Source organism: Empidonax traillii, unplaced genomic scaffold (genome assembly GCF_003031625.1).
Source record: "Empidonax traillii isolate 1590-97213 ecotype Southwest subspecies unplaced genomic scaffold, ASM303162v1 scaffold600:size394560, whole genome shotgun sequence".
NCBI classification, from domain to species: domain Eukaryota; kingdom Metazoa; phylum Chordata; class Aves; order Passeriformes; family Tyrannidae; genus Empidonax; species Empidonax traillii.
In genome coordinates, this window is record NW_020955793.1 from 235,344 (window position 1) to 257,131 (window position 21,788).

General features: G+C 36.9%; 1 protein-coding gene across 4 annotated transcripts in view; it reads right to left on the reverse strand.

Moving 5' to 3' along the window:
* Positions 1-4,736: 4,736 nt before the first annotated feature.
* SH3RF1 (SH3 domain containing ring finger 1) overlaps positions 4,737-21,788 on the reverse strand; it is an 86,978-nt gene continuing 69,926 nt past the window's right edge. For all 4 annotated transcript variants that reach the window (XM_027898512.1, XM_027898510.1, XM_027898511.1 and 1 more), the window contains 5 exons: positions 19,830-20,000; positions 19,406-19,665; positions 15,811-16,169; positions 13,819-14,153; positions 4,737-7,458 (listed from right to left, as the gene is read on the reverse strand). In XM_027898512.1, the coding sequence (XP_027754313.1) occupies positions 7,290-7,458; positions 13,819-14,153; positions 15,811-16,169; positions 19,406-19,665; positions 19,830-20,000 (1,294 nt within the window). In that variant the 3' untranslated portion in view covers positions 4,737-7,289. The remainder of the gene's footprint in view (positions 7,459-13,818; positions 14,154-15,810; positions 16,170-19,405; positions 19,666-19,829; positions 20,001-21,788) is intronic.

Consider the following 21,788-nt stretch of genomic DNA (forward strand, 5'->3'; position numbering starts at 1 on the left):
AGCTGTGGTTGGACCAGACAATGTTCTCTGTAATTACAGGGCTGTTTCTCCTCCCACCTGTTCCCCACTGGCACATTCACTGCTGACATGTCAACCTTTACAAAGAGAACTGCATAACTTTCCCAGACTCAGAAACTGATGCTCAAGCCTTCTGATCCTGTGTTGTGGAGAACAGTTGAGAAACATCACCCACAGAATTTTATATTTTAGTAGTTAATTTTTCTTGGATCATGTAAATGTTCACTAACACTGCCAAACTAGAGAAACCAAATTACAAGAGCACTGTTGTGTTTTGCCGTTATGGCCAAAATTTATCTGCATTTAACACATCACTGGTTAAGGTGGACTTCCTTGTCCCCGAGTATTCTAGGAAAGATAAAGAACAAATGAGAAATACTGTCTGCCATTTTTCTGAGTGCAGCTACAGCAGACCTCCAAATAGCAATATGGTGGTGGCATGTTCAACTGAACCACACAAAATTTGGTCATGAACCAGTCTCTCAACCTTCAGACAGAATTCAAAGGCCATCTCATTCTTGCTCTCTTTTTCCTACTTACTGGAGACATTCTCAACAGAAACTGTCCATCTTTCTGAGAATTATATCAGTATTAAGTAACACATATTAGGTGCAAATAATCAAGAATACCAAACATCTAGGCAAGATAAGGTACCTTTTTTTTAAGTTTTAAAACATTTATCTCTTTGCATGTGTTCTTATCCTCCCTGAAAATGTTGATCTTTACAAAGCCCAGTATTTATTTTTTAAAACTATTAAACTTCATCCTTGTAAAAAAGCTATATTATGTATCAGGGATCTTAAATTGTTGAATGCATAGAATTTCAGTGATACGTAGGGGAAAATAGTTACTTGTGTACTATAAACTTAGAAGTTGGATAGAGGCATACAATAAAGCTCTGATAAGGAGCAAGAAAATAAGCAGATTTCCCTGATCTGTGTGTATTCAAAAGACACACTAAGACTGCCTACCACAGAAGTGGAGAAAAATTCTTTGAACTGTAAACTTTTTAAAGCTAGCATTCTTCAGCTTATTCAGAAGTTCAACCAGCTGAAATAAGAAATTTGACCTAGGGCACGTCCCTTGTTGTGGAGAACAAAGTTAGTGACCACTTTAAAGTTACTCTGCTGCTGACTCATCTTCTCTCCCAAGCATCCGCAGATACACCATGAGAAAATACGGCAGCAACTAACCACAAAAGATTTTGGGGCTAGCAGCTGTTAGCAAACCAAAGCCTACTGTGCAATTGTGGATCTGGAAATTTATAGGTTTGATTGAAAAGTGAACAAATCTTCTGTGCTTTACAGTGCTGCTAAAGCAGCATCATCTTTGATCTAGTGCCTCAGCTGTACCAGTGGGACTAACATTTTTTGAGAAGGATTGCACAGCCTGAATAGCTCTGTATTTTTCAAGTATGAAAATCATCCAGCTCAGTTTCTTTCAGATATATTCATTCCTTTAGGGCAGATGAGATATTTTCTTTCACTATTTAACAGTAGGGGGCATATTCAGTGTATGCCAGCAAAGTTTAATGAAATCAATGAAGTAGCACTGATTTGCAGTAATTGAGAGTCCAACCATGTGTTCTAATGCCAAAGAATCTGGATATTTCTAAGGGCTTATATTGCTTTGCTTTCTGGGAAGGAGGGGATGGGAAAGGAGGGGTTAGGGGGGTCGGGAATCAAAATCCATTTGCTCTGTGGAATGGGGTTCCATCTAAGGTAGCAGACACAAAAAAACACCTATACAGATATTTAAAAATCCTGAAATTTTTCTTTCTGCCTTGGTAATTAAAGTGCACTTTTTCCTGATGCACCAGCCAAATTTCCACTCTTTACACTCCTATACAGGCTTTTCTCACTACTCTAAAATAAGTATGCAGCTAGTGTTTAGACACATCCTGTGAGTTGGTTTTGTTCTAAATGACTACTAGATGCAAACATCAGAAGGCATTTGGGCCACGTAACCTGAACCGTAATATGGGCAGTAAAGTTGGCTGCACAGTGCAGTCCAGTGCTATTCATTTACATGTGCTAAGAGGAATTTTTAAAAGCTAGTTATAACTATGAATAATTGGAATCTGGGGCTAATGCCACTGGGTCTAAATAGTCTTTACTCCATTGAAGAAGAACAGTACAAGTTAAGAACTGATTTTGCCACTTTTCAGCAAAACAATACAACTAACAGGAAAGAGTATAGTAGAAGGAAGACATAAATAGTACTTTCTGACATCTGCTAATATTATGTTGAGTGTAACCACTATGATTTGATAGGCATGCATGAAATGCTCATTGTGTAACATTTTGAATGGCTTTTGCACATTGCAGATAGGATCTAGCAAATTCATTTTGGTTTGTGCCTTGTATCAGGCTGATTGTGAACAAAGTGGTCTTCAGCTGTTAAAATGCATCAGCTAAGTCTCTCATCCACAGAAATCAGGCTCTAGAAGACTTCTCTACAGAAAGGGTTTAGATGTTGATGATCATATTTGGAGGCAAGTCTAATCCATCAGAATCTATCTTCAAATTCACAAAAACCAGTCAGCTTTATTTTCAAAGCAAGTTTTTCATTACATACCTCAAAAGCACAGGAATCATTGGTTTAGCAAATGAGGAAACTGAGACTCCTAAAAGGTGAGACCTCGTTTTCAAGAGCAGGTGATAACTTTAAGGTTCTCAACAAGTTTGTCTCCTAGAAAGCAAGAGCTTTTTGGATGATACTGTGGAAGAAGAATGCATTGCATCTTGGGAAATAGTATGCATTTCCCAAGAGATTCAGTCCTCTAATGTTAGCTACTGCATAAACTGTGTAGAAAGTGGATGCTACCACTGCCCCTGTTCATTAATGTAAACCTACAACTCCTGCTGTGATTTCTTTATCTATGTCTGTCACACAGTACTCAGTGTGATATAGATATAGATATATTCTCAAAGCACAGCCATCATCTCAAGCCCTTCAGGTAGTTCAGAAATACAGATGCCTAGTTTTGGATTTCAAATGCATTTTGACATGAGAACAGCGGTGCAGCTCAGGCCTACCACAACAGCAGTTGTTCTAGACACAAGCAGCAAACAAATACGAGCTTGAGAGACTAGGTAAAGATGAGGGCTGCATCTTCAGTCTTAGACATCCAAGTTCTTCTCAGATCCTTTCACAGAGCTTGACTCTAGTAACTGAGGTAGGGTCACAAATAAGTTAGCTAAGATTCACGTCCAATATACAGGTCTACCAAGTCCTTTTCTCCTTCCAATTTTCACCCTTATCCAATGTCCATGTTCTCACCATTCATCATCACCATTCTCAGCTGTTTTGTTTCTATATACAAATAATGCAAGCACGCCATTAAGTCATTCAAAAGAATTATGACGCTGGTTTTGTTCAAGTCAAACTTCAAATCTGCTTAAATTTACCATTATTAACCAAATGCAGGGAACGAGCACCTAAGCATGACTTGAGAAGTATACTTATTGCAGATGCATGATAGGAATCCAAAGAGGATGGGTGTATTGGTATGTCCTACAGAAACCTGTGGCATCACTATTGTGCATGTACATGAAAGACTATACTGTAGGAGCTTTAGTAATGCCAAACACAAATCTTTCTAACAGACAAGTGGATTCTTGTGTTTCATTGAAGTCAATATACGCCTTTAAACACATTTGAATCTACTGGAAAGAACAATCCAGTTAAAATATTTTGCCAGCCCTCTGAAAAAATCCAGAATGTTCAGAAGCTATATTTTTAAGCCTATGCAAAACTATCATAATTGTCATTACTGCTATAAGGTAATAAGAGGTAATGAAATCAGGGTGGGCAGGATTTCAGGTACCTTTGGCAAGCCAAATGTTAAACACATATTAGAATTACTCAATAATTACAGTGCAAAGAAACCCACTCCAACTGAAAGAAATAGCCTTACTTCTACTGCACAGCCATGATGTTTGTGTGTACTTTTCTCCTATGGATGCACCGATGTTAGACCACAACTCTGAAAAGAAATAAATGTGCTTTTATATAATCTCCATTCTGCATTTCTACAAATCATGTTGCCTTCCCTCCATCCCTGTTCCTCCTTAATTACGGGAAGTTAGACTTGATGCTCCTTCTTTCACAGACCACTTAATGCTGCATCATTCACTGCTGGCAGAATTTAGCAGTCTTAAAAAACTCTGAATTTATCACAGTAACTGAAATGTTCACGAAATCCAGACACATTTGCGAACACTTTTAGGATTCCCACCATTTTCCCAGCAGCTATGTGTACATAGCAGACACGTAGCCACATGCAAATCAGGAAGATCCCCTAGTTAGCCAATTACTGCCTGGCTGCTGTGCACAGCAAACTTCTTCAGGGCAAACGGGTCTTTGCCACCCTACACTTCTGCCCTCAGCTGGAAGTTCAGGCAGATACTTCACCCTCAGGGCTGGGGACTCTCTCTCAATATACACACAGCAGGTCCATTAAACCAGACTTCATCCCCGAGGGAAAGCAGCTATGACTTGTGCACCTGATACACTGTGACGAGACTGACATCCACCATGAACAGACTGAGATGGACTTACCTACCTCTTCTGAAGTGACTTGCAGAAAAATGGAGATGGGAAAAGATCCTCAGTTCTCTCTACAATTTTTGCATTATATTCATCATTCCAACTTTCTTACGGAAGCTGAAGACTTTTTCTCTATGAGCAGAAATACCCTCCTGGGATTCCTGAAATTAAGTTCTGGTAATTTTATTGTCAAATTCTTTACAAGTAATTTATGTTTAAAGTTTGCATACACTATTTGATGTAGCTGTTTGCTAAGAAAATATTTATTAGGATTGGAAGTTTTAACATAGTAAATCAAACACTTAACATTCACTGGACTTCAAACATAGATATAAAATACCTTACAAAAGTTGTTTATGAATTACACAAAGCAAATGCACAGGGTTTGTCTGTTTCTACACTGAATTAATCCCAAGCCAAAACAAAAAAATAACCCCTAGAAGATCACAAAAAAAAAGGCATGATAAACTGCATTTTTGACATTGTTGCACTGCTATGTAATAAGCCCTTTTTACAAATGTTTACTCAGTGTTAAAAAAATCAATTAAAATGTATTCCATCTAACAAAACTATTGGATTAACATCTGATTTTTAACTGACTTTACACCATGAAATTCTATTAATAGAGGTAACTTAGTCACTTAGTTTAAAATATGGAGCATAGAGATAGAAAAAAATTAACCTTTAGTAGTCTTTAATATAAAATGCACTAAATTTTCCAAAATAAGATTACGACACACTAGTGCCAATTTATGCTGACAAAAGCTGATATCAGCTTCTTTCTAACTAAAATTCATTTCACAATACCTTTATATATTACATGAATATTCAAGTAAACTATTTTAAAATATTAAAAAATGCAAAAACTGAATTATACAGTGTTTCAGAGAGATGGTTAATTTGGGAATGCTGTCATGTCCAACTATATATATTTATAGATATATTTTTTCTTGTTTTTAAGACCATCATGATACTACCTGATACTAACATTTTATATTTTTCAATGTATAACTTCAAAAAAATTATAAGGATTTAACATATCACTGCGTACTTTTTCATCACTGTTTTCTGTGTACTCTGCGACACTGAATCACCTTACTGGCTTCCCTTTGTAAAGTGCTGAGTAACAGCCAAATTACATTTGATTTAAATGGAGATGATGGTGCTCAGTGTCTTACCAAAAGAAATCACCATTAAACTGCTATAATCAAATAATAAAATAATAAAAAAAGGTTCAGCTGAGTAGCGCATGTGTTCACCAGTGTCAAATGGCTAACAAAACCCTGAAAGACAAACAATGTATTTCCTGCAGGCTGCATTCTTTATATCCATCAGCTGCAAGGATATTACAATATTTTATTAATGATTCAAACACTGGACACCTTCTCTGGTTGAAGGCAAGTTGCTCACTAGTTTTGGTCAAGTGGCTTTTGGGAAACTTTCAGAGCAAAATAACCCAGCAACAGGAAATTGGAATGGAAAATGCCAACCATGCACAGTTACATTACTGCAGGAACTGAGTAACACATGCAAGACAAGGAAAAAATCAGAACATACCAAAGTAGCAATGGTTAAGAAGTTAGTAAAGTTTTCACAGTGTTTCATACAGCCTTTTACTTTAACACAAGTGCATCACTTACCACCACTATTGCTCAGACATTTTAAAACATCTCTTGGCCATGCAGATCAGTTTGAGAAGAAAACAGCAAATTACACATCTTAGGCATTTTTTTAGACATTAAGTACAACTTATAATTTTATTTTTATATTCAGTCTTATCAAACATGTTTTCAAGTTATATTCATTCTAAGTGTTGGGCTTTAACATTCCTCCCAATTTTGTTGGATCCTGAGCGCTAAATGCCCAAAGAACTGGCCAAATATACAAAGTTAAGCTTCGTTCAAATCGCCAAGTTATTACATAAAGAGAAGGTATAGAGAATTTCTTGTTAGCACTCCTAAATGTCTTCCTTCCTAACCTTGAGATGATCCTAACCTTGAGATGGTTTTATTCAGTTGTTCACATACATCTCTGCCTCCTGGAAACATTACTCTACTAGGGTGATTTATGAAGAAGTAAAACTAGACTCAGGAACACCACTGACTTCTTTTTTTCTCTGTCCAAAAAAGAAAATACACATTTTTTCCCCGTTTGGCAAATTCTATTTGACGCCACATCACCACCACTCAACATTAACTCATACAACAGAGACTTACTCCACTGTCAGACACAGCAGGGGAAAAAGGTCCAGAGGATAAACGGGAGGCTCTTTATAATTCCTTGCTCATAAGGAGAGAATCCAGCTTCCCCTTAGTTATTCTTTCATAAATTAATAATTTGTTAAAATCATAGTCACAAGAATTTTAGCTATTACACAGAATTCAAGTTTAAAAAAAAAGAACAACGAGAATAAATTAGTTACAGCCTTGTAAACAATTGTTCATTTATGTAACATACTTGGGGGAAAAAAAATTCCTCTATATAATAAATCAGACAGTACAAGGCACACATCACACTTAAGAATTCAAAGTGATAAAACCAGCAGATGCCTTCATCTTCTTTTTTCGCTGGTGTAATTGTGCTATAGACACTGTAAAAATATGTAGATTTTTGTTTACATTACAGTCATTTGAAAATATTTCATGACTGTGCTTTTTCTGGCAAAATATTTGTGCTATTTTACAGTACAGTATGATTTGAAGCTCTTGGAATGAATCTTCTCAAATGTTCTCGACAAAGCTGCCAGGGAAAAGGCCAGTCTTTCCATTTCGTTGCAGAGTGCCTTTGAACCAGCCATCCTCTCGTTTTTTGTGTACAAAAACAATGTCACCTTCCTTAAGTTCAAGTTCTGCTTCACTCTGAGGAGGATAGGATACCACAACCCTGTACCTGTGTAATTAGAAAAAAACACCACTGTTGGTTCTTTCTCGCACTCCTTTTTTTAAATTTTTTTTTTAAAAAACAAACAATGCTTTTAAAAGCCTCAGCTCACAGAAAGAGAAAACTGCCTAGAACTGTTTTCAGAGTACATAATAACTTAAAAGTATATCTTGAACAGATTATAGCAATAGCAACATAATAAATTTAAGTCAAAATGCATGCATTTCCTATCAATTTTTTCTTACCAAGATCCCCATAAAAATCCAGACAGTGGTTAAAAAACAGGAGAAAACTGTAATTATTTTTTTCAATATAAATTTGCAGACTCTTCCAGTCAGCATGATTCAACAATAATCAAAGCTTTCACAGCAGTAACTAGGCATAATTTTACAACTGTATGTTTAATATGATATTATCCCAGGAATGGCTCTTCGGGAAAGGTAGAGAACAAAAAGAAGGAACAAACAAAAACTATTAATTTGCACTGCTGTTTTAAATTATTTTCATTTTATTTTCGTTTTTCTTAGAAACTTTTCAGGATAGAACACATGCCACCTTATTTGGACACAGCTTTACAATTTGTGTACTACTATATTAAAAATAAACATTTTTAAAAGTGTTCAACTCAACAATTTTTTTAAGCACCTGACACAAAAGTGTATTTTTTGAGTTTGTCACAGTAAAATCACTTTTCAAATATGAGTGCATTAAAAAGAGGCTACACTCTTCTCTCTCTCTTTTAATCATGCATAACACCACTTAACCTCTTCTACCACAGTTTCAGTTCACATCAGCCTAAAATTTAGGTGTTGCAGCTCTGTGCACAATCATGTCAACTTCTTGATCGAGTTTTCTAATAGATATTATAACTCAGTTCTTAGCTATACAACTAATACTGTCTGCGTGATGAAATCAAATAGAATCAGTGGCTGACTGTAAAATTCAAAAGCTTCTGAAATTAATGCAGCGCTAGGGAATCTGCTGGGAAAAATAGAATTTCCCAGTAAAATCAGAACATTTTGCACTCATGAAGATTACTTCATAGATTATGATAACTATTATCTTAATAAGCTTAAAGTAATTTATTATCTTAATAGATTCAAATAAACTAAAAATCTGATGAAAAGACAGAGGAACAAGATATAATCTAGTAAAGGATGGAATACCAATTATAGCTCATTATATCCATAATAACATTTTGCTTAAGAACATATAAAATAAAAATGAAGTCTGTCCAGATAGTTAAAGGTATTCAGAAAAGAGTAGCAGCACTCTATAAATAATTAAAGTCTCTTGGGAAATCTGCGTATTGCAAATCATATTTGGACCTATTCAGTTGTCGAATATTATTTACTAGTGACTTATAAACTACGACCATTTCAGTTATGGCAATCCCCAGATTTCAGAGGACTGGAATTATTAGATTCATGCTTCATAAAAGCTACCAAGCCAATTACAAGATTTATTAGTGTGCAGCTTCAGAATGCTCCACATTCAACCCAGGACTGCACTAACTTCTGCTGAGGGCAACTTGGGTTTTAATGCTGACTTAGGAAATAAGAACCAAATAATAGACTGTAAGTTTTATTGAGACTGTAAACTACTTGAGTTAAAATAATAGCCTTTACTCAGGCAGGATAAGGACAAGATAGGGAAGGATAAAGAACTGCAATAAAGCTGTGAAAAGCCTCTACTGTTGTTAATAAGCAGGTTGCTTCCAGGCTGAAAATTAACCAGCACACTATGCAGCACTAATTTTATCCAAAAGAGAGCCCGTTTAAAAAATGAGTTTAAAGAAAGAATACCTGCCTGCCTTACCTTGCCGCCCTGTAAACATTTGACTCGAAATATGTTTGGTTTTATTTTCTGTTCGTAACCTCTGTGCTCCCCTGAATTGATAGACTAGTCTGTTCTGCTGCTTGCTGAGTGTTAAAACCAACAGCTTTGCAAAAACCCACCTTCTCCTTGCCCTCCCTAGAGGAACCAGCTAGTGCAGAAATACTGTTGTCCTTAGCTTTCCATACAGTGTTAAGCAACCTCAACCTTGCAGTAATTTGGTACTTCTCATCAAATTTTAGCTTCCCAACTATTTTGATATCAATCTTGTAATCTAATGTCTAAAACAGAGCACAGCACCCCTAGTTTTAAAATGCTATTTAACTATATTTTTCAATGTTTCATGAGAAGAAACCCATCTGTTTTTGCACTTGTAAATCACATGTTCATCTTCAGATTTTATGCCACATTTTACAAACTCTGTTTGCCCAAAGAAGGGTGATCAGATTCAGACCCATCACACATTCACACAGCTTTCTGTACAGATCACCCTGAATCAGCTATGCAACAAAAACTATTTTTCCATTATTTATTTCATCATCTACAACATACTGCCAAAACTACCAATTTCAAGCAGAGTAAAGAGCTTATGCTTCAGCTCCAAAGTTCATTGCAAGGTCCCCGGAGAAAAACAATTCTATTTACTAAGCATGTTTTGGAAAAAACATGTTCATTCCCACATGTTTGAATCTTCCAAAACAGTTCCTTATTTGCCTCCCTATTCAGTATTTACAAATGTTTTCAATGTCTGAAGGTCAAATTTGCAGATCTTTTGTGGTCATCTAATCTTATTATTTTACACACACCTAAGCTGTACAACTATGAGTTTTCTTCTTTTTTTTTCCTTTAACTGTCTTATATTATTTTTCATTAATTTTCAAAATATTTCAAAACAGCTAGTGAGAGAATGTTAATATGATAAAAATGAAAGTAGCTTTCCAGAAGGAGCCACTATATTTGCCATCAGTTCTTTGCTGATATTCTTAATGTGTCTGGCCACATCCCACAATGCCTTTGCTTTGTACTTGTGAATTCATTTTTTTATTTTGAGGATCTGTCTTCACATTTCTTCATTCTACTTTTTATTTTTAATATTAGCATTTCTCACACTTTTCAGTAACGTGAAAAAGATTGTATCTTTCATGTGTTTCTCCCTTTCTTCATTGCTTCTGTTTCACTGGACACAAAACACTGCTTTTCTTCCCAGACAGTTGTAGTCGATTTTTGGACAATTATCTGTGGTTTTCCTGATCACCAAGTGATAAAAATACTTTTTCACATGCAGAAAATTTTAGCTAAGGAAAACACAGAATGTTGGAATTACTATCATTACACAAGTTAAACTCGTACTTTTTCTTGCACTTTGAATTTTTACTTTTCAGCTCATCTGTGCCCTGCTGTTCTGCATCTCTTCTGTCTGCTGACTGGGTGCCTTGATGCCTACAGATAACCAACACCCATCTAGGGCAGACTGATTCTCAGCATTTAATTAACAGCATTAAATGCTGCCAGATGTGGTAAGACTTGCTGCCCTCTAAAGCCACTGGCTTGCTCACTGGGAGCAGATGTTACACCAGTCATTTTGTGGTGGATAAAATGACTTGGGGTCACTTTAATCACAGAACAAAATTACTGCTGCCCTTCACTCTAACTAGATGAAGTATTCGTTTTATATAGGATATGCAGTGATGTGTATTTAGGTTCAACTTCAGGTCTTTAAAACCACTGTGGGGTGCTGGGCAGCTTATTATTACAGTGCTGTGTATTTAATATAAAATTTAAGGCTATTTAAGCAACATTTACCTCTAAAAGAGAAAGCTCATGAGGAGAGCTTGCCACTTTCTTTTAACTCTTGTCATGGAAAAAACTTAAACTCCTCAGATGAAGAAATTCCTGTATATTCATAGCATAGCATGTGTCACTCTGGGAATTTCAGGATGTTGAGTCTATCTTTTTAAAGAAAAGACAGTGATGCAAGTGGCCTTGTCAGCGCCAAATCAAAACGAGAAATCACAACAGCCCAAGACTACTTGTGTCTTGTCTGGAGAATTGGAAGAAATGACTGAACTCCATTGCAGAGTCTCAAGGTGACAGGAATTCTCCAAACTCTAATCAAGGCTTGGCAGAAACTTCTGAAAGATCTCTGCTCCTTCTGAACAAGGAACATATGAAAGACCATGGACCACAGCAAGCAACTAACCTACTTCACAGGAGAACAGTGAATATAGGAATGGGAACAACAGAAAATATCTGCAATAGTAAGATTTAAGAGCATGTCACAGTCTTCCTTTCCTTTAGTGAAATGGCCAATGGTGTTAAGGATCCATCTGCGAACATGTCACTAAGAGCTTGTTTACTATCAAATCAAATGTCCATCCCCTTATTCTGTATGATTGGAAAAAAATTCACAAGCTTTACTTCTAATTTTCTGTAGAACATGCAGGAAAGACATACCCTTGGACAACCTGCAGTTCTAGTGAATGGAGAAACAGTGGGATTAACATTAAAATTTGATATAGAATCTTAAAGGAAGCAAGGAATTCCGGGAAAATTCTGTATCCAAACCAGGAACACTTTCAAGTGCTTTCCAGAGTTGAGCCAGTTTCTTTTGCTCCTAATTCATGCAGAATAATCAGCAGAATCTAACTCGTAAATCCTCTAGTCACATTTGAAAATAAAACTTGAACACTAATATTACACTGCAAATCCAGAGTCAGAGAAAGTACTGTTTCTTTTTCCAGTCAGATTGTAATCTGAGATTAGAACTGTGAGATTTAAGAACAGAATAATCCTAACAAGAGCTTTTTGTTGAGTTTATCCTCAAGAACATTTTCTTCCTCAACTCACAATTTTCACTGAAGATGCCATTGCATCATAAGTATGGTTCTTACCCACCCCATCTTCCAAAATGCTGAAGAGTAATCAATGCTTATAAATTACTTTGAAGATATTAGATACCGTGTACATTTTAAGTATTATTAACCAACACATTTTAAGCATTCAGCCAAAGGAAATGTGCACATCAGCTCAGGAAAAACATTTACCCTGTCCTGAAAAGGACAATGGGAACCCAGATGTAATTCTATTTAAATACACTGACAAAAATGTAACAAATCTGCATGACCACCAGCGAGAATGATCTTGTAATAACACTTCTCCAGTAGCAATTATCACTTAAAAAATAGTAAGAATACAGAGAATGTTTGAGTATATGTCATTACTAGATCAATAAAAATATACAGAATCATTTTCTTAAAGCAGTTCTAAGAAAAAAAATTTTCATCATGGAAATAAAAACCCTATTTCTTGTGAGGATAGAAAGAGCTTTACACTAATATGCACTGGTCATGCCGGAATGAATTTTATATTATTTTCACATTCAAAGCATAAAAGCATACTACTGTGCTAAACAGACTTACAATAATGTGAAAAAAGTGATGTTATTCTTAGAGAAAAGTTTTTGAGGTTTTATTACCCATCTCTAAATGTAAATCTACTTCAGAAATTCAGTATGAAATAGAAATTACCTGCAAGGAAGTTGCATAGAAACAGTAATAATGTTTTCAAAAATATTAAAGGTATGACAGAAGTGAACTAAAAGACACATAGAAAGTTACATACTGTCTGGATGTTAATGGATGGATATAGCTTAAGATCAGTGCGCCCCTGAAAATACAACAGGATGCTCACAGAGGTGAGTTCATAGTATCAAACCAAAGTTTACAATAGTCAGCTTGAATCAGTTCAGTCCTAGAGCTGTTAACATTGCAACTCTACTGTTTTTTCCCACTTTGCAAAATCTTGTATCTACTGCAAAAGAAATCCTATGACACTCTTCATACTGCTTGCCTGCTACAATGAATCATAAAAGAGACAGTAGTTAGAAAACTGCCATTTCCTTCACAGTCTGTGCAATCTACTGAGAACTTGGAAACTGGAAAACAAAAGATGAACATAAAAGTGACAGAACTTTTAAGCAACTGCCTGTCAATTTCAGAGTCGAGACAACTATATGTTTTTCAGACTCACTCACCAAAGAGCCTGCCCTGGAGCTTGCTATGTGGAGTCACGGGGCATTTGGGTATTAGAAGTATCTTTGCAACAACTCAAGAAATCAGCTATTAAGAAGCCTACACATAGATAAAAGTCTCATTCACAATATATTTAGGCTGGCAGTTATGCACTGCTAATAATCTTCAAGGACTAACCTGATATTCATAAATGCAAGAATATAATGTGCTTCTGTTTTGCAAAATAGGATGCCTATCTTATCTACCTCAGTTTTCATACCAAATCTGTGATCATCATATTTAAGTCTCTGTTCATTTAAAAACTTTAAAGTAACGTGAAAAGTAAAGAATTATAAACATAAGTATTGGTTGATAAGTAAATAAAGTATTGTTAAAAAATAACTTTCATCTTGTTGTAAAATCTTAGCATTCTGAAGCAGTTCTGATATACACTTCAAGTGTCTGAGAATGGATTTTTTTTTTTCCTTGGCTTGCCCAACTCTAGCTGCATAGGATAATTTACCTTTCACAGACAAGAGGCCTGGATTCATTCAGGACCGGACCCAGCGATGAGCAAGGCTGCCGAGGTGGTGGTGCTATTGGAATGGAGGAATCCAGGGAACTTGTTTTCCGATGCAGTGATTCCTGTGCCAGCCCAGAGGCCTCGCTGTCGGCGGGACACGGTCCAGCTTTGCTGTGAGTGCCTGCTGACGGAGGCTCTGGCCCCACTGCACCTTGCAGGGCCAACTCTGCGGCTGCTTGCTCAGCCTCCAGCGTTGGCGATGCTGGAGGTGACAATCGAGGCTTGCGTTTAGTGGATGCTCCAGAAAGCAGTTTCAGCAAACCTTTTTTTTCTTTCTGTGAACCAAAAGCAGTGCCTCATTTTAGAACAGAAGTCTCCCATAAGAAGAGTTGAACACTTCCTTCTGATAGATGACAACATGCTCAGAGAGGACGCAGTAAATGATGAGATACTTGAGATTGTAAAAATTTAAAAGATAATGATGAAAATTATAAAAGAAAAAGAACATTATTAACATTCTAAAGAGAAAAAACAATAAGTAATTAAGACCATAAACTGGCTAAGTCCTTTCACTTAGTTAGGTTAAAGCTTAACTTAAAATCCAATTACTCTGTCCCAAATGGTTGTCTAGAAAAAGGTGTGATGAGTTAGATTCCCACAACAGGAATTTAAAAAGTAAAACATTTCATTAACATGGACATTTCCAGGAAGACATAGAGAACAATTTCTAAGCAAGGAGAAAAGTCCACTCTGGAAGCTGCTATTTAGATAAGTTTCTTTTATTTATCCTCCTTCAGCAAGGGAAGATCTTCATGACTTTACAGAAATTTGCCCCAAGGAGAATGTATTGTGTTTTGCTGCTGTGCTGAGGGGAGGATTGTAAACATTCTTTTTGCTTGTCCAGACAAGAATCCCTGAAGACTATTACCTACCCTGAAGAGAATTATTTAAGTAGCTTTTTGTGTTTCTTGGGTTTTTTTTTAAAGGGGTGTGGGCAGCGATCTTCTTACCAACCCTTTAACTGAGTGAATTCAGTGTTTATGAGAGGTGCCAGATTGTGAGCCCTGGGGACAAAAATAAGCTATTTAACCACAGACAGAGAAAAGCATAAGCAATGTGAGATTTTTTCTATAGCTTGGGATGTAGTGGAATTGGTGAATTAAAACATCCTCAGTACTTTCTCTAAAGTCTCCAATAACATAAAGGTATTTCAGCAAAGATCTGCTGTCTAGCAAATGGGAAAGAAAAAGAAATTAAAACACTCCAAAAATATTAGCATCCTTCACCTTAAACTATAAATATGTTTTCTAAAATCCCTCCTTAAGGGCATCTCAGTCTGATTTCAATGTCCATGGCTAAAATAATTTTAAAACAAAGTTTTAGGTACATCCATTCAACAATAATCAACAAAAATAACTAAAAAGTGGCTGACATTAGTGTACAGCCTAAGATTAAAATCTTCATAAACTACATTAAGCAGCCACATCAGCATATGGCTGAAGAGTAACAAGGTAAATTCTAAAACATTTGAGATGTAAAGACAGTTGTCCCAAGGAAAAAAATTTCTAACTACACCACAACCATAAAAGAAAATCAATTAGAAAGTTGGAGGAATTTTTTGGACTACAATATAACATAATCATATGACTTGGTGAACAGTGAGAATGAGTTTAGACATAGAGGAAAATACTTCAAATAGAAGAAAGGAAAGCAGAATCGCTACAGACTGTACTGATCTACATTTAGAAAAAACAATTACGTGCATTCTTTCTTTGTCCAGCAAACATTGTAGGTAACATGTTTTTCATAATCTCTCAATGTGTCTGCTTAATAAGGAAGGCAAACTAAAAGAATACTGATTTTCATTTTATTAGACTGAAATGTTTACATTCCCACAGGTTCATGGGGTTTTTTGGTGTGTTGTTTAATCTCTTAAAAGACTGCATGATGAAAACAGGAGAATTCAAGGGAATGATTTTATTCTCTACCCACCTTGCCATCCTTGTCTGCTTTACTGACAGCAGCACTTCCACCAGCTGCTAAAGCACCCTCTGGAGATGCAGGAGCTCCAGGGTGAGTGTTTACAGTTTTTCCACTAATATCTCCCTCCAAAGATGAAGCAGCAATGTTAGGAGAATTCAAAGAAGCTGCTGCACATGCCAGTGGGATGGTTGAGCGGTTCACATTCACAGCTGTGACGTAAGCAGCACTGTTTGGAACCTGGGGCTGGAGCTGCTGGGAGGCAACAGAGTGGTGGGGAATGATCACAGCTGCAGGAATAAGGCATGTTGGACTTTGTGCTTGTATGGGTGTGACTGCTGCTGTAGGTCTTTCTTGACTGTGTGAGGCAACTGGAACAAAAGAATAAAACCTGAGATAGTTCATCTTTTCACAAGACACACAAAGTGAAGTACAGTCACTGTGTTATAACTAATCAGTCACAAGAAGTTTTCTTCGTACCTTCTTAACTTTCATTCCTATTATGCAGTGACATGATACACAGCATCAAATTTATCTTAGTTGAATAAAGTAGAAGCAAACGCTACCCTTCTTGCACCAGTATGCAACAGAAGAATAACACCACTGCAACTGTTGTGGAGAAATCCAAGCTGCTAAGTGAAATGATTCTTGTAGAGAAAGAGATGAAAAGTGAAGATTACATTTTAGTACCTAGCTAAATATTGCCTGGAAGTGGTTTGCTCCTTTTAATATAATATGTAGTTGTCAGGGTGCATGATGAAAATAGGAAGAAACACTCCGTATAGAAGATGCTAAAAATATAATTGGATTGTTTCCCTAAACTATTCACAAAATCCACAATGGATTTAGTAGGTCTTTCAAACTAAGTACAGTGGCAACTACTGCTACGAGTGGTTTCTCTGAAAACATAAGCTATTGTCTCTTGGGATGTTTAAATATAGAAGTGGATTTACTCATACCCTCGTGAAATAAAAGGAACATCTACACTGGAAGCTGGAGAATAGCACAGGGCTGAGCATACTAACCTGAGTTGCAGCTGAGCTGCAAAGCACAGAGTTCTGCAGAAACTAATTAATCCTTTCCGAAAAGTAACAGTGATGTTATAGTCATATGGTCACTCATATATGCATTTGGATCATTTCAACAGCCTGGGCATCTCTGCACCACTGGGTGGTATGAAGTGCAGACATTTTAATTGAACAATATGAGGCAAAATGCAGCACCCCAGTGTTGCACTGCTTCTCTCCTTCAAACACTTTGAAACTTTCTATCTAAGGAGGGGTCATCCCTCCAGTTTGGTACAGGTACATCTCAAATGTATCAATTAATCTTGATTCTTAGATACTAATTAGAGTTTCAAACTTGTCCTGGAATTCAGCCTACAGCACTCGCTTGCTTTATTCTGCTTTCTACAAGTTTCCTTGGTAAGCTGGTTAGATTGCAGTAACAGTGTATTAGAGAAGACTGACCAAGTTCCCAAATTTTGGTAAAAATCCAGTTATTAATGCTGCCTTTTGTTCATGACACATTAGTTTTCTTACTGCTATTCTTCAAGATACATCTACACTCACATGCAATTTATGTACTACAAGCATGGAAAAGCTTTCTGGTTTTGTTTTCTTATCCCAGTGGAATTGATAGGAAAAATGCTCCAGGTCACCCTATTTTCATGACGTTTATCCTTTAATGAAATAGGCAGAATATATGTTTTCTTCATAGTTCCTTTTAATCAAAGGATGCACACTCCCTCAGCAAAGACAATGTCAAGCAATGTCTCACTTAAGATCATTTGAAGAAGGGTCCTCAAAGCCCTGAGCTAAACTGAAACTGGAGAACAGCCCCACAAAATGCAGCATTGATCTGTGAAGCCTCCCTCACCAGGAGAGTAACACTCAGCTAGGGAAACCTCAATATGATCATGTTTCAGATGCCGACTACAAAGTTCTCTGTAACATTTGAACATAAAGCAGCCATTATTGCTTCAGTTCTCAGGTCCCTGTAAGGGACAGATCTGTATTTGTGACTGAACAGTACACCTTTACAGAACCCAATGTCAAGTTCTTTGCATAGAGAGTGCAGCCCCTCTGAATTTTCCATTTTGAACTTGAAAAGTTGGTGGGAAGTATGTTGTTACATTTGTCAGCTAAATGGAAGGGTAAAAGCTTATTTGTCTTGACAGCAGTGCAGGGATGCAGGGACAGAAAGACCTCTGGAGCCCACAGGAGCTTTCTCCTTGGTGCTGTCATGTGCAAGCCTCTAGGCAGCCCAAAAGAAACATTTAAGAGTAAAAACCACCTGTGCCTGAGATGCAGGAAAGTACAGATGCTTTGCTTAGTTTTTCCTACTAGCTGCCAACAGCATCTGGTTATTTTTATTTGAAGGTAACAAATAAAGTTGTTACAGAGAACTAGCACATCTGTTCCAGCCTAAGATTAGACTAGAGAAAGATGGGGCCCATTAAGGAAATAAAATACCTAAAGACATATGTACATATCCTACCTTCAAAAGCAAACCTGGTGCTGACATCTGAACATGCCCAGTGTGTTTTAGGAGATGCATGACTCTGAAGAGGGAGTGGGCTAATTCATGGAACTTGAGACCATAGGAAATAACCATTTTTAACGGGATAACAGATCACACCATTAGCATATTCTGCTTTCACTTCTGCTCTACCAATAAGAATCTTGTGATTTAAAAAATCTTTTTGCCATCATTTACAGCCAAGAGATCTCATTCTCTAAATTCAAGGCGGAAAGGGGAAACCCCGGGATAGTCTGAAATGGAGTTTCTCTTTTTCCTTTTCCTTTTAGGCTCTTGGAGCAACTGGAACAGATTAGGCTTCAGTTGTGAGGAATTTTCTTAGCCTGGCAAATCCACAGAGGAGTGCATGGATTAGGTAAACAAAACCTCTTGAAAACACCGCTATCAATCTTTTTGGATCTGCATTTAAATAACAAGAAGGCATGTTTCACTATGATGTGGCCTGCCCCAGACAGTAAATACCTTTCAGAAATACAGAATTTTACAACATAGATTATATGGATCTTGAAGCCAATATAGCCTTAGTGTTTCAGAATCAAAGCAGAAAGAAGTAGCAGTCAAGGTTAGAGAACAAACTGGAATGCCTAAGGACCAATCCTGAGACAGAGACCTGAAAAAGAAGAAGGAATGAACCTAAAGGTATTCAAAGATGTTAAAAGATAACTTAAAAGTGAAGGCTAAATTAGAGCAAACTGTAGCTGTTATGCAGCTAACACACAAAAAATAAGATATGACTCAGATATTCTTTTCACTTTTACTACTATATGAATTGCATATGAGTGGGGAAGCTCAGAGAATGTCCCTGTCCCAGATACTGCTGGAACAAAAAAATTCCACCTAAAGTACTTGCATATAAATTCCCAACAGTGGGAGTATGTACGTACACACAGCTGCTTAGAGGAGAATAATAAAAGGTTCAACAACTCAGAGGCATATATTGTCATTTCAGCTCTAAACAATGACATTAAAAAAAACCCCAACACATATTTACATATATCCTTGCTCCGGCCACTTGCCCAGACAGGCCTTACATTTTTTCTGCTACATAATTTTTATTTTTTTTTACCTGTTCTAACTGCATTGCGAGCCTGGTTGACTGTCATTTGTCCTGTCACGTGCATAAGGACCTTTGCTTGTGGACTAGTTTGGATATGTGCTGCAGAAACCACAGCTGTGGGTACTGTGCTGGAGTTCACTGCCACACCATTCCCCTGGAGCTTCTGGGATGTTCCACTAGCAGTGGAAGGGCTGACCATAGTTACCACTCGTCCTGTTTGGCCAGCAGTAGACATGGGAACTTTTGTTTGTGATGCACTTGTCACTGTCCTGCCAAAATTAAAAGCAAAACACGAAAACACAACTGAAAAAAATTATCTAGTTACAAAAGCCCACAGGCCTTCAATTATCCAATTTTAGCATTAAATACAATAACAGAATAATTCTGGACTTGAAACAAGATGAACTTTTTATACACTTGTATAATACTATACCTTGTAACTGGAGCCACATAATTTCCAGGAAAAACACCGATCTTGCTTGTGTGCATGGAAGTTCCCTTGAACCAGCCATCTTGGCAGCGTTCAAACACTAGGAACATTTCTCCCTTCCGCAGCTCCAGTTCATCTTCTTTTCGAGGAGTGTAAGGGTATATAGCAATATACCTAAAAGACAGGAAAAGAGATGCAATCCATAAAGGTAAAACAACGGAAAACATAACTTGTGTTTCCTGGTACAGAGAGTTCACTCACAGATGAGAAGGCACGGCAGAAGGGGTTATGTGTTAGTTGATCCATCATACCATTACGATATTAAAACAAGTGATGGTAATAGTAAAGGAAACAATGACAATTAAGAATACCCTCTCAGCTGCACTTAAAGGGAATGCACAATACTAGTAATGGGACTGTCCATCTTCTTAATTAAGGTAGTGATCTTAGTTAAGTAGGTGTTTATCAACTACACATCCCACTTCTCTCTCCCTACATCTGCTTCTAGTACCTCTCACATTTTGTAACACACCAACTTCTTTTTCATTTGGAGGTTTGGGGAGAATGGAGAACTGTTGTTGGTTGGAAGTGAAAGATCAGTATCAGAACTACTTTGCAAACTGCAACACTGGAGTTTCCCTGTGCCAACTGCAGTGCAAAAGAAAGAGACAGGTTTCTAGAAATTGAAGTCTATGGTTTAGGTAGTTAGCAGTTACTCACTTATAAAGTTTATCCTTTTTTATTTTACAAGCAACACTAATGTGTAATACAGTGCATTTGAAATCATAGTGAAAGTTCAGAAACATTTTGCATTTTTTCTTTTTTAAAAAGTATTCTTAGGAAAAAAGTTTAAAAAATGCTGAAGCTCCTGCAGTTGCATCTTGGAATGTTCCTAGGGAAGTCTTTGAGTAAGATCGCACAGTTTCCTATTATGACATTAGGAAGCGATACTGTTATAACCACCACAGTGCTCTATTTTCTGCCACAGTTTGAACATAAGAAAAATGCTTGAATGTTGTTCACATAATTATTGACCCAAATGTATGGAAAACAGCATTCTAATAAATCCCATTTTCTCAAAAAGAATATACTTTTCAAAAGAAGCAGACAATTAAGCAGATGGGTGGACTCTTCCCTTTTTTGAAAAAGGATCCACAGTTACTTGCAATGCTAGTCTTTCCCCCTCCTCTTTGCAAAACATTTTCATCAAAATTGTCTTTTGTGCATAGTAACAACAGCATTAATTGCATGCTTGTCATTTTTGCACTACGTTTTTGTTCCTTGCTGTCCCCCCAAGAAACTTTGCAGCATCTGCAAAAATCCTTTAAAGGCAATACAGGTACCTGGTAAAGCAAGTCAAAAATATGCTTTAAAGGCAACATATGGTACACTGGGAGAAGAAGGCTTCACTGATACATGATTTAGGGGTGATCTACAAAGCCACACACTGAAGCTCTATGGAAAAGCAATTGATTTGCTTTAATTGATGTTCATTAACTTTTCCTTTAGTTAAATCATTCCAAATTTCATTAGTATCCTCATATAGAGCAACCCTTTAAAGATGGAGGAGGTAAATGAGATGGGAACTTGATTAACTGCACTAGGCACAATAATCCATAAAAAGCAGTGTTAAAATGCTTGACACCAAAGAAACAGCCCAAATCCAGATGCACCTGCTATACAAGAAGGGCGCTCTCCTGGAGTGGGAGGAAACCTGGTGGGAAGATAAAAAGAAAGACACAGAACAAAGGCAGTCCTTGCATTATTCAAACGTGTCCTGTTAGATGGTTCAGCATCTCCTGAATTTCATGTTTTCTTTTACAGTTCCTATTCCTTAAGCTGCACACAAAGAAGTTTTCAAGAAGATGTTGTCAGTAGCACATGTTAATATACAAAATATTTTCACCCAGAAGGATGACGCACATTTGCTTGTATTACAAGTGTGAAGATGGAATGCTAACT